The sequence below is a fragment of the Triplophysa rosa genome, linkage group LG19 (assembly GCF_024868665.1).
Source record: "Triplophysa rosa linkage group LG19, Trosa_1v2, whole genome shotgun sequence".
Classification (NCBI taxonomy): Eukaryota; Metazoa; Chordata; class Actinopteri; order Cypriniformes; family Nemacheilidae; genus Triplophysa; species Triplophysa rosa.
The window spans coordinates 19,538,894-19,551,625 of record NC_079908.1 but is presented as its reverse complement, the minus strand read 5'-3'; the positions used below and the strand labels follow the sequence as shown (position 1 = coordinate 19,551,625).

Genomic DNA, 12,732 nt, shown 5'->3' with positions numbered 1-12,732 from the left:
ACGCACGCACGCACGCACACACGCGCACACACACACACAAATATGCAAAATCACAAGTCACGAAAGAGCACAAGTCAGTAAATTTCTCCACTGAATGTCGGAAAAGAAGTAATTAAAGTAATTAATTTGGAAATAATTATAATACTATCTGTTCATTTAAGTAGGCTATTTAAAAGGCTCAACTATTTGATTAAAATACATCAATCGTACAGCATTTTTTAGACTGAGGCCTAAAAAGTTTTACCCCTGTCATATGTACACTTGTGTATGTACACAAACAAACACCCGGTGTGTATTAAGTGTAATAATATACACATTTGATTTGGTGTTAGACTGATCGCAGAATATGAGATGTCGTAATATTGTTTTGACAAAGGAGGCACACATATATAAATAACATGGCTGCGTTTTGAGCTCTGCTTGTACACCACAGATTTTATGCCGGAAACACACACAGCGGAACTGTCATAAACATGTCAGACATGTTATTCATTTTACGAGACTATGAATATGTTATTGTGTCCAAACATGATGATGAATTTGAGATACAAGAATGCAGTCTTCTCATCGCCATCAGGAATCAATAATGTGACACATTTAAATGTCACAAAATATAGCTACAAATATAACATCATACAGTGAGAGATAAACAGAATGAAGCAGAACTTAAATGATTAAACATAACAAAAAAAAGACAAATCAAAGGGAAATGGAAAGGCCAATAAAAACCATCCTATTTGTTTACGTAGAATCATTTTCATAAAATGTCGCCTAAAAAATATTTTTGCAACATATTATTGCATATTTTCTAATTGTAGTGTTTATATTTAGGGAGGTAATCCTAAACTATATAGCCTGCTCTCTCTCTCTCTCTCTCTCTCTCTCTCTCTCTCTCTCTCTCTCTCTCTCTCTCTCTCACGCACACATTTTAGGCCTAGAAAATTAATGAGTTCTCATTCATAACCCAGACAGAGAGAGCTATATTCACCCTCGGATGCTTTATTGACTGATTTCATTTATTTGCAGGAGATGAATTGGAGGTAAGCAGGCGGCCTCCCAGCCACATTCCCCGCTCCACGCCGCAAAGCATTGTGGGGCGGGTCAGCGTTCTCCTCTCTCGTCAGCGTGACAAATTAGCTAACGAGGAACGGCCTTCGCATTTCCACAAACTAATTAACCCGGCAGGTACTGAGACAAATTATAATATTTATGTAATATCATCTCGCATCTGTTTGCAAGGAGCACATCCGCACGTATCACCTGATCTCTCTTTTAGATACACGCGCAAACACGCACAAATACAACCTGCAGTATTTCAGGTTTAATCAAACGGTGCTTCTATTTCATCAACATTGTAGTTGATTTCACAACACTCATATCACAATGTCCATTACTGGATGCTTAGGGTTAGTATCATGTTCCATAATTTACAATCATTTAAACTCTGAAAAACTCGTGAGCGTTTATGTAGCCTAATCTGAAATCTTGGAATTGCTGTTAATCATTTGTCCTTAATTTAATAAAAGTTCAAATTTAATTTGGGCCACCGGTTCCTCACTCAAAAGTCAATTTTTTGAAATTTTTATCATGAAGAATATCCCAACATCAGACTAAATATACAGCATGCCAGATATACATCCTACTAATTTTTGTTAGGCTGCCTTATCACGATTCAAAGATCATAAATTATATGAATAATTAAAGCACAAATTCAAACTATGTTAGGCTATTAATAGTGAAAATACTAGTTTCAAGCACGAGCTACAATAAATAAATTTGACCACATAATCTATTCTGTAATTTCGGTATTGTACTAAAAATCTTTAGTACAATATATTAGATAATCGCATAGGCTATATGTCATAGCCAGAAGCTACGAAATAGGCCTATATAAAACTGAGAATATAAGACTCCGTAATGGCAGCTAGATCTCTTAAATGTTGTATTTTCGCGCGTTATGACTGTATTAATCATGTATTCATTAAGGAATATTTGTACATCGGTCATTACACCGTATAAATAATTGGGGTGTTATTGCAGTGGTCTGGAAGACAGTGATGGCACGAGCTTGATATTGTATTTGGCTGAGTCCTAATCTCTCATCTATGAGATCATAATGCCAAGAGTCCCACAGCCAATCAGAGAGAAGGAGTAAATGTCAACGCTTGCATTATCTGCAAACGAGTATGGACAAAATAGTGTATATTATATATACATTAAAATATGAATTGAAAATATAAATAAAGATTTCGGTGACCATAAATTATTACCAATTTATTATTTCGAATACGCATAGATAAAGTGACCTGTTAAAGCTTTAGGCCTATATAATGCAATAATTGTAGTGTTATTAGAGTTAAGTTTTACCCATATCTATGGTATTTATAGCAAAACCTCCATTGTTTACCCATGTTATTTTCTAAATTGTGGTAATGCAAAGGGTAATCTATGCGCCAAAAATAAAGAAATAAAACAAAACAAAACAAAACAAAACAAAACATGGTTACTAACTGCATACATCATAACGTTTTAAAATGGCAGTAGTCAAACGAGAGATGTTTTAGAATCAAGCCACACACCCCTTACACGCACCCCTTACACGCACACGCACGCAATGTCTCCAAAAAACAAGAAGGTACGAGGTTTCAATAATGACATATTGAAAATGATTTTATTCGTTAATTTACATTCAATCGTTATAAACATGTTCAGCAAACAAAACAGCCGTTAAGAAGATCAAACATTTAAGAAATTTATATTGGTATAAGCACATACAGTAACTCAGAACATATCACAAACTGACCGAATGAGAACAAGTTAAGAATGCTTTATCTACACAAAACATCCTATGTAACAGCATATAACAAAGTCATACTTTACTTTTAAATGATAATTCCCCGTTGTTGTTTACCTTTGTCGGAACATGCAGTCAAGTTTCTTAATTCTTTTTGAGATATTTTCCTTTCTTTCCACCAACATCTTTCGTAAAACAGCTTGAACGATTTCTTCCATATTCATAATAACAAGAATAATACTAAAATGAGAGAGAGAGAGAAAACTTTATCCCAGAGTCCGCCATCCATCACACGCCTGGTTTCTCAAACTGCAAACGTCTTGACACGGATATGAACGAATACATCGCAAATGGGCAGTTCATTTTCCGTCCCGGATGTTGACATTTGCGCGTGGTAAAATTTGCGAAAAGAAAAGGTTAATAAATTAAATAAATAAATAAATAAATAAATATGACTTATTAAAAATAAATAAAATACATTCACGTTTGCTAGTTTCAAAGGATGACATTTTCAGCCTCTAATGCCTTAGATTTTATTTCCACCAGGTGCGCACAGTTCATGAACTTGTTTTCTAGAGGACAGTCGTATCCATTTAGCCTTCCTTGTGCGTCACTGGCTCGTTGGATCAGAAATGATGAGTGGACGAGGAACAGGAGAAGAACAGCACATCAAAGTATTAGGTGAAACTCATGGATACTGTATGCTCGAGCGCTTTGCGGCGCAGCGACGCGATGCTCGTCCCTCTCCAGACGTCAGTGTCCGGGGAGCTACAAAGCTGCGGAGAGCCGGTCACATTGGTTGGGCCAGACAGCGAGGCGGGCACCATACCGGGGAAGGTGGGTTGGTAGAGGTGGGACTGAAGCCCGGAACCATTGGAGGACATGTTGGACAGGCTCATGGAGTTGTGTGGCGGTCCGGCGCCCAGGCTGCACTGGGAGAGAGACTGTGCCATGGCTTGTTGTCGGCCTAGAGAGGGCGGTAACTGCAGCTGGGAGACTCCTGGCATTCCAGCCGCGGCCCAGCGGGTGTCATTAGCGTGGAAGGAGCACAAACTGTCGCCCATTGCTGCTGCGGCCGCCGCTGCGGAGGGGAACTGCGGTAGACCATGGTGAGTAGGCAGCAACGTGCCGGGAGAGCGGAACACGTTGGTGGTCTTCTTGCGCTTCTTCCACTTAGCGCGTCTGTTCTGAAACCAGACCTGCAAGAATACAAAGGAGACAATTAGTCTAAGGTCAATAAATGCAGTTTCAAGTGCACCAGACACGCGTAAATACGCGCAAGATGGTGAAATGTCTAATTAATATAATTATTATGTGGATTTTTTTTGTCATCTGATGCATCAAAACAATGGGGCAAAACAAATGAGTCAAAACAAATTTCTAAAATATTGTTTTTAAAAGATGCTATGAATTGCCACATAATAATAACAACAACAACCTAGACATATGACTCTGGATATATATGAAAGTATTTTGAAAGATAATAGGAATCGATTGTTTGCGGTATTGGTTACATCCCAATTAAATAGCCCACATGTAGTATTTTTACTTCTTTCCTTTTTTATCAAGATTGATTTTGCTTTGTTCCCTGATAAATATGAAATCATCATAAAACGACGCTATAAATGCTATGGGATCATAATATTTAGACTATCCATTATCACGTCCTCGACTTTACAACATCAGGGCATAAAAAGGCCGCTCGAGCCCTGTGCGGTAAATGGCGCGCGCGGTGTTTATTTCCTGGGGTCCTTCAGGTTTATAGAGATCTCAGCCGAGATCAAAATGATTAACGAGCAGATTTTGGCCCAACGAAAAAGAGGCGAAAAAATGTGGAGGCCTTGATATTAGATCCCCGAATCCCACTCCACGCAGCCATCCGTGAAATCCGACCTCAAATGCATTACACTTCAGAGGATAAAAGAAAATGCAATTTCTCATACCATTAAAAAAGACAGAGAGCGCCGTGCTATTAAGATGTGCACACTGACAGACCTATTTCACTGGAAAACAATCATGCAATGCACCAGCTATAGAAAAAGCATGGTGCGATATTTCGGATTATAGCGGATCACTGCGCGGTCATCATTTCGTTAATTTAGTTTTTATGCAAATAAAATAGTTCAGGCAGAGTGTGCATCCGTGCTTAGACAGGCCTGCTAATTACGATGGTTATTATTTTACTCATAAGCGTGCCTTGCGCATCGAGCTTAATACGCCTGTTAAATTATAAATAATCCTAAAATTGGTTGATAATAATGGTCTTGGTTTTATTGCTCGCTTGGTTTTTATATCAACTCGAAAAAGCTATACATATATAATGAGCCGCCATACATCAGAGGTTAAAGGAGAGAGAGCGCGCTGGAATGCCGCGGCCACGTTGCATCCCACATTTATTTCGCGGGTTCATTTACCGCGCGCAGCATTTGCTGCTGACCACCAATCACAGGAGCAACACGAGCCATAATGTTAAAAAAGTTATTAAGATTTCTGTCTGCTCCGATGGCTGAGATAACAATAATGATGCTGTAAAGTGAAGATGAGCCAAGCAGTAAAATAATCATTGAGATTCGCCCTATGTTTTAAATTGGTGGACTTTGTGCTTTAAATGTTGCTTTTAGAAACATGACATAAAACCTAATATGAATCAAACAAATACTAATCTAAAATGCAAAAAGAAAATTCACTTTTGTTATGGTCCATTAAGGAACTTTTATTGTGTACAATCATTGAATAAATCAAATTAGTGTAATTATCAATTTGATTGGAAATAATTTACGACGTACACTTCCGTGTTCATTTGCAACAGAACGAAATCTGACTAATATTCCCTTGTTATATAATCTGAACCAGGTGTTTAAATTGAATATAGAAAATAAAATGTTAACACATACTGTGAGTGTTTTGCACTTTCATTTGCAGGCTAAATCTTCGCGTACATTATATCTATTATAATATTTTGTTTCTGAATCAGGAGAGCGCGTGTAGAGATTAATATTAGAACTAATTCTTCAGCTCTACAAAGAGTGATTTCTCTTCAAATAATAATAGAACATATTTGTGCCATTCTGTTTATTTTGTATTTAAACATTTAATTAAATTATGAGTTCTACCTTATCAATTCTATTATAAATTCTGTCTTGGGTATGATCAATTAGAAAAGTAACACAACATTCCAATTGAAATTATAATTTGAATAACAGCCTACACGTCCCTAAACTTTAGTTGTTACGCTTCAGTTTTTCCTATTGTTTTATAACTTCAGGAATTTACCAGTTTGAAATACAAAAATTATCTTCCTAAAATTTCACCTCATAATTTTCATCGAACATAGCAATTTATCCAATTAAATTGCCTACTATGAAAAAAATGTATCTTGGAAGGTAAAGAAATTTAATATTGTCACCTGCCACTTATAAGACAAAAATGCCAAATGACCTATCCCAAAATCCAAATTCTACTCTTTGTCTGGATTTTTTTTTCATTTTTAAATGGTCTAAACATTGCACCACACAGTACCACGCACCCATTTCTATTCTACACTGACACAGCAACAAATATCTCATTAATGACAATTTAACATAAGATCTTAAAATCAACATTCGATGACAAGTTCCCACATTACTCACCTGCACGCGTGATTCTGTCAGACCGATCCGGAGCGCGAGTTCTTCGCGCATGAAGATGTCCGGGTAGTGGGTTTTGGCGAAGCTGCGTTCCAACTCGTTAAGCTGGGCCGGAGTAAACCGAGTCCGGTGGCGTTTCTGCTTTTGAGACTGCTGCCCGCCAGACTGCGTGGGATTCTGTTGCTGCTGCTGTTGCTTCTCTTGTTCCTTACTGTTCACCGCTACACCCTGCGGATTGGATCCAGCATTGTTGATATCTTCTCCGGGGAGAAGGGTGGTCCCCTCCACGGAATCGGAGCCCGGGGCAAGTTCTCCGGGGTGGCCCGGGTCAGCGCCACCGCCTCCCAGCCTGCACTTCAATGCCTCCCTGTGACCTAAAAGCTCCGCCGCCGCATCCTTCATCCCTAAAACGTAGAGATTGGGTAAAACTGAGTGGGTTTGAAAGTAACGATAACCATTGCTGCGAAAGGGAAAAGTGTTAGCACAGAATAAACAAGCACATGCAATATTTCTTTTAGATACGAGACAAAAGCAAACACACAGGGAAAATACAAATTCTGTCTTTGTTACTTAGCATCCATTAACTGTTAAAAATGTTATCCCTGGCGTTCTGAAAACAGCAAAACACAACAGAATATCATCTTTAAAATACCCAATTCCATTTAATTCCTCTCAATATCTTGGAAAAGGGCTAAATCAAATTACAGCGTAATATAATAATAATGATTACTTTTCCAATGAATTAGTTCGCTTAAATCGAATTAAGATAAAATAAGAGACAAATTGTCAATTTTCTCTGGTTGATTTAGATGAGAAGAGTACTCCAGCTTACAGTAGAGTTGCAGACCGGAGTTTGGCGTTGATAACTCACCGAGGCGAGCATCCAGCAGGTCGGCGTGCGAAAGCATCGCGCACCGCTCCAGGGCGAAATGCTTTCCCAAAAAAATCTCTACGACTTTAAACTATTTAAAAAATATATATGGCCTAAATGAAAGCAAATTCGGTTTGTGGTTAAAAAGGAGGTTCCTTGCATTATAATGTCCTTTAGAGGAACGGGGAGGCGCTTAATAGTTGAATGAACCCATGAGCTCCTTCAAATAAGAGCCAATCAGCGTTGAAGCCTAGGGGTGTCAGATGCGCGCAGCGTCAGATTCCAGCCATTCGACGGTGCCAGCTTTCTGTCCTCCCAAGTTCATTTCTTCTCGTTTTTTGATCCCGGCCCCCAAATTATAACCTTTAAAATGACCTGATTTAATACCAGTTGAAAAGCTCTTTCAGAAACTCCCTCAGAATTGGTTTAATTGAGCGTGCTCTCCGAATCATTGTGTGGTCTCCGATTATTTGGGGAGAAACTGTGAATTAAACTATTGTTATATAAACATGTAATCCTTATCAAAGCCATATGGTTTGGTAATGGCTTCTCCAAGTTTATTACACGCGCCGAATGAGATTTGGTGATTAAACCCTTTATTAGCATTATTATTTGATTACGCACGACCTAAATTGGTTAGCTTTTTATAGACTTCCATTTTGGCCAAAAACTGTGCGTGCGGGCTTTTAAATGACCCGATCGTGTCTTCAATTATAAAGTTTCCCCTTTGCAACGCACTAACAGCTTGGAGATTTTCCACTTTTGTCATTTAATCGTTAGTGATAACCGCGGATAATTTCACGTTTCCTCGTGAAAAGTTCCGGCCTTCGTGTCGCGGCATGTTCAACTCTCGCCTCTTAGCGACGAAGTGAACCTCTTCTAATGTTTCTGGTATCCCGGGGCAGCCAACAACAAAGTTTAGATTAGCCATATATCTCAAACCAGAGTAATTTTCAACATCATTAGGCTTTTATGTAATTAGTGCCAAATCTATGAGCTTTTTATTACGATTATTAGCAGGATCAGTATAAATTAGGGCTGATTTAGTAGTGTTTAGTCCAGACTGTCACGGCGGGAGGAATTTGGAGTAAATGATATGTGAGCAAATTAGGTGCATAATTCGGTGGAAAGTGAGATTCAGAAATGCGCTTCGCCAGGGCTGATGCGCGCAGACACGGGGATACCCCCACGCGAGGGGGAGTGAGAACAAACGCACCAAAATAGACACATTTACACTTTAAACACTCTACACTGACAAATTGTATTCGTTGCATTGATTTTTCATCCAATTGCCCCAAATTAAGTTGATTTATTTCATGCAAAGAACACTGATCTGCTAGTGTAGCCCGGTAAATGAACCCGCATTTACACCAATTAACACGAATGCTTTTGTCACACACGCAGTCGATAAAAAATATAAAACAACCAGCGCAAACAGACTCTAGGCAGATGTCAGCGGGACGGTTTAAAGAACTCCTTTATTTGCAAGAGTGAATAGTGTCCTTTCATGGCGCACAAAGGACGCGTCCGAGCGAAAAACTTGGGCATTTTTTTAGTCTTTTTTTGTGTGCGTCCTAGACCCATCTTTCACAAGCCACCAATCTGGTGATAAGAACGAGAGCGCTCGCCTCCAGACGCCGGGTCAGCCGCGACTCCTGACTCGCCGGGGAAATGTATACGGCTTGCTGAAAATGAGGATGGGAAGAGAATGTGGATTCAATTTGGAAACAATTGTTCTTCCGCTGCGTTTTGATATCCGAAATGTCAGAGAAGGCGAACGAAGCACCGGGCGCGTAATGGAAGATCTCGGGTTTGTGTTCATCTCGCACTTTATTTTTGGGTGGTTCTGTGTATAGGCTTTTTGAGTTGGGCTACCAAATACATGAATATAACCAGAACAAGATTCTTTTATTTTACGCTTGCTGGAATTTTATCTACGCTATTGATGTTTAATATTTATAGAAATACGTGGACGTGCATAACCATAAATATTATGTTTGTTATCGATGCCTACACTGTATGGTATGTTTACTCGCGGATTATGGCGAGAGGAAATAGCAACAACACATGCATAATCTTGCGTTATGGCGACTCCAAACAATAACGATCATTTAAAATCATTACATTGTTTGGTCATAGCCGGTGACTCTGAAGCACAGTTAGCGCGTGATTGATAGCGCGCTTCATTTTACGACTTTTCAATAGCTCGATCCTTTTATAGCTGTACAAACAGAAGTGAATCACTCTTCAGGAGTCACACGGTCATATTTAACGGGCTAAAAGTGCGACAGACGCCTAACGACGCTTTCAGGGGACATATAAATGAAGGGTTGCCCTGCAGAGATGGTAGGCTACTACTTCGTAAAATATGGACAAATTCTGTGCAAGCTGTGACCCTCAATTAAAAGTCTTATATCTTCTTATCGTTTGGCTTTGTCTTTATTCGGCAGGGGTTTGCAGCGCCTCGGATCAAGTGATTTTTTCCTAATAAAAAAGTTTTGGATTGTTGCACACAAACGGAGCAAACCTGTCTGGTTGAAAATACATTGGCTTGCTCTAATGCAATTCATTTCGTCTGTTTACCTCGTACAAAATGTACAGATTGAATTTCTCTACACCAATACCCGGCCTGCGGCCAGCGAGGGGATTTCAAGCTTTATTTGTGAAACACGAAGCGAAGCAAAACATTTTATTAAATGCATTTGAGGGGGGATACACAGCAGTTTCTTGACCTCGCCAGTAATGAAAAAGAAAAGAAATGTTTCTGTTTTCTCTGGGCTGCAAGAAAAAGTGGAGATCACAACAAAACATCAACGAACTATACTATAAAAACAAAACAACACCTTACAAAAAAGAAAAAGACATTCAACCATTATTAGATAAAACATAATCTAGCAGCTAATAAGATATGCTTTGCGTACTATTTAAAATGCAATGAATAATAATAAAATATGAAACCAATAATAATTAACAACAACTGTTGATTGTTAGTATTATCCATAATAACTATTGCAATTCTTCTGGAAATAAAGAAACAATATAAAGAAACACACAAACAATTAAGGATACAGTTTAAAAAAATATTTCCAAAATTAGATTTTTTGTCATTCCCAATATTATTATTTTTATTTTTTAATCAAAATATCCTGCGCTTAAAAACATTCATAGCAAAAGCTGTAGGTGCGTAACAGAAACATTTTTAGTTATAACAGGTAAACACTTTATATAATAAATACAACTTAAAATAAATGTATTATTTTGAACAGTTACTAAAAAATAGATTTAGATAACAGAAGTAATGCACAAGTGATATTGTGTGTACACAATAAATAGAGAGAGAGAGAGAGGGAGAGAGATGCGGTAATTTGGGGGGTGATTCTGGGTTGGATTCAGAAGGCAGATTTTCTCTCTCTCTCTCTCTCTCTCTCTCCACATAGCGATAACAAGCTCGCATCAATCTTACACTGCATATAAATAAAAATAGACAAACAAACAAACTTGCGCCCTGCAAGTTAATGCGGCGCATCTGAGTGGAAAGTAGACATTTTCACGCGCTCTGGAGATGAGGAGTGACTTTTAATAAAATCACAAGAAAAACAAATGTAATTCTGAACGCGAGAGGATTCTGCTGCCTCACTCTCATTGCTTAGTGATTTTACCAACCTGTCACCACCTCATGGCCTTCACAGCCACTACGTTATCGGTCCCACATGGTACACTAAAGTTACATAGTGCGGGACAGATTACACAGTGGATCATTTTCCTTGACATTATCTCAGCCAGCCAATATACACAAACGTATGCACGTTTAGTCCCTATTAGAAGGGGTTTGGAGAGACCACGTTTTGATTTGAAATAAAACAAACGTTAATGGCAAATCCCAACTAAATTATTTTGTTGGAAAAATAGCTTTTTTCCTTTTTTTCGTGACGTTAATATAACTCTCCTAGTTTTTCAACAATTTTACTTCTAAATGTCATATGACATATTACAAATAACTCATTTACATTTACAATTCCACACAGTTCACTCATAACTGGCGACTTCCATTGCGCCATTGTTAATGACTGTTATTTTTACTATAGCCTACTCGTTAAAATACATAATTATGGCAAATAAACATGTGCACTTTATTTTTTCCTAAAAAAATAAATAGAATGTGTTGGGTTCCAGCAATTCGATCGCGTTTAGTGTGGATAGATTAAAAACACACGCATACGTAACGAGAAATAGGATACTGCTGTTCTTAAAATTAAAATAATACTTTTTCATGAACTATTTCCCCTTTGCATTTGTCACAAAAGGCCATCCTATAATTGTAGGACTCTATATTTCAACAACCTTTCCCCTAAACTGTGGTTATGAGAAACAAAAAAAAAGGTTTCAGATCAGATTATTTTCAGATAGTTTTCATACTTTCATCCCCAATACTATAGCTACACATAACCCACACAACACGTCTGAGATTATAACCTAAAAAAGTATTAAAAGTTAGTTGTCTACATTTCAGCATTTTTGTGAGTAGCCTATTTCTGAACTCACATGCATGCGCACACACAGCGGAATGTGATCACGGGCCGTATATATTCACCCAATTAGAGATTTCTAAAGAGAAAATCGATCGTCCATCTGCAGAAATGCCAGTTTAACAAATTAGATTCTTGTTTCGTGCAGGTGATGCGGTGACAGTCGGGGGGATTAAAGGTAATAAGTTGTTGTGTTTTAGCTGTAAGGGGAGGGGGGGGCTAGATGAAGAACTACCCCCCTTCCACTCCCCACATCTATCAGACGCTCTGTTCCCCGGTCGCGCGAGCAGGTCGGTAGCGAGCGCCCATCGCCGCATCTCATGCTCCAATTAGAGGCGCTGCCCTCCGAACGGACTCGATTAGACCGTGATTTATCCGAAAGAAATATAATTATGGCTCCAAATAAAATAATCAGCATTGAAGAGCGATTTCCTTAACGAGATGGAGCGGTTGGGTGTCACGGAGTGGCGGCGCCTCATTAACGTTATAATGAGGCTTCGGGGTGAACCCGATAATTATCGAAATGTGTAGAATAAGGACCGAGCCGAATGGAAACCGAATTCATCTGCTTCTTTTAACCAAACTCTGAAACACGATTTCGAAACACCCGCTTCAACTTCAACAGGCTGGCCTGCACCAAAGCCCGGATCAAGTCCCGATACGGAGTAAAAAATGGGATTCGTTCATGGACTTGACATGAAGCCATTAAATTATTTATTACTGTAATTACTTGTTATTTAAATAAATTACTTAGCCTATTGAAAGAATACAATTTTAAAACAGCAAACGTTATGGTAAACGTATAAATTGCATTATCAAAGCCAGTGCATTTATGTTTATAATATTACAAAAACACGGTAACAAAACTAAGTTCGTTCGATTTTTAAAATAACCTATATTTTACATGTATAGCCG

At 38.5% G+C, this 12,732-nt stretch overlaps 1 protein-coding gene across 2 annotated transcripts; it reads right to left on the bottom strand.

Moving 5' to 3' along the window:
• Positions 1-2,649: 2,649 nt before the first annotated feature.
• otpa (orthopedia homeobox a) lies at positions 2,650-7,473 on the bottom strand. Of its 2 annotated transcripts, none has more exons than XM_057360613.1 (3): positions 7,253-7,473; positions 6,424-6,824; positions 2,650-3,993 (listed from the first exon to the last, which is right to left on the bottom strand). In XM_057360613.1, exons 1-3 carry the CDS (start codon positions 7,326-7,328, stop codon positions 3,472-3,474), a joined length of 999 nt encoding a protein of 332 aa, XP_057216596.1. In that variant the 5' UTR covers positions 7,329-7,473; the 3' UTR covers positions 2,650-3,471. The 2 variants fall into 2 exon arrangements, with proteins under 2 accessions (XP_057216596.1, XP_057216597.1); XM_057360614.1 differs by having other exon boundaries at positions 7,292-7,473.
• Between the last annotated feature and the right edge of the window lie 5,259 nt (positions 7,474-12,732).

Coding starts and splice junctions, on each gene's coding strand:
- otpa (XM_057360613.1), bottom strand. CDS start 7,328: ATGCTTTCGCACGCCGACCTGCTGGATGCTCGCCTCGGTGAGTTATCA. Junction 6,825..7,252: donor CTCCGGTCTGCAACTCTACT/GTAAGCTGGAGT, acceptor TCTACGTTTTAG/GGATGAAGGATGCGGCGGCG. Junction 3,994..6,423: donor TGACAGAATCACGCGTGCAG/GTGAGTAATGTG, acceptor GTATTCTTGCAG/GTCTGGTTTCAGAACAGACG.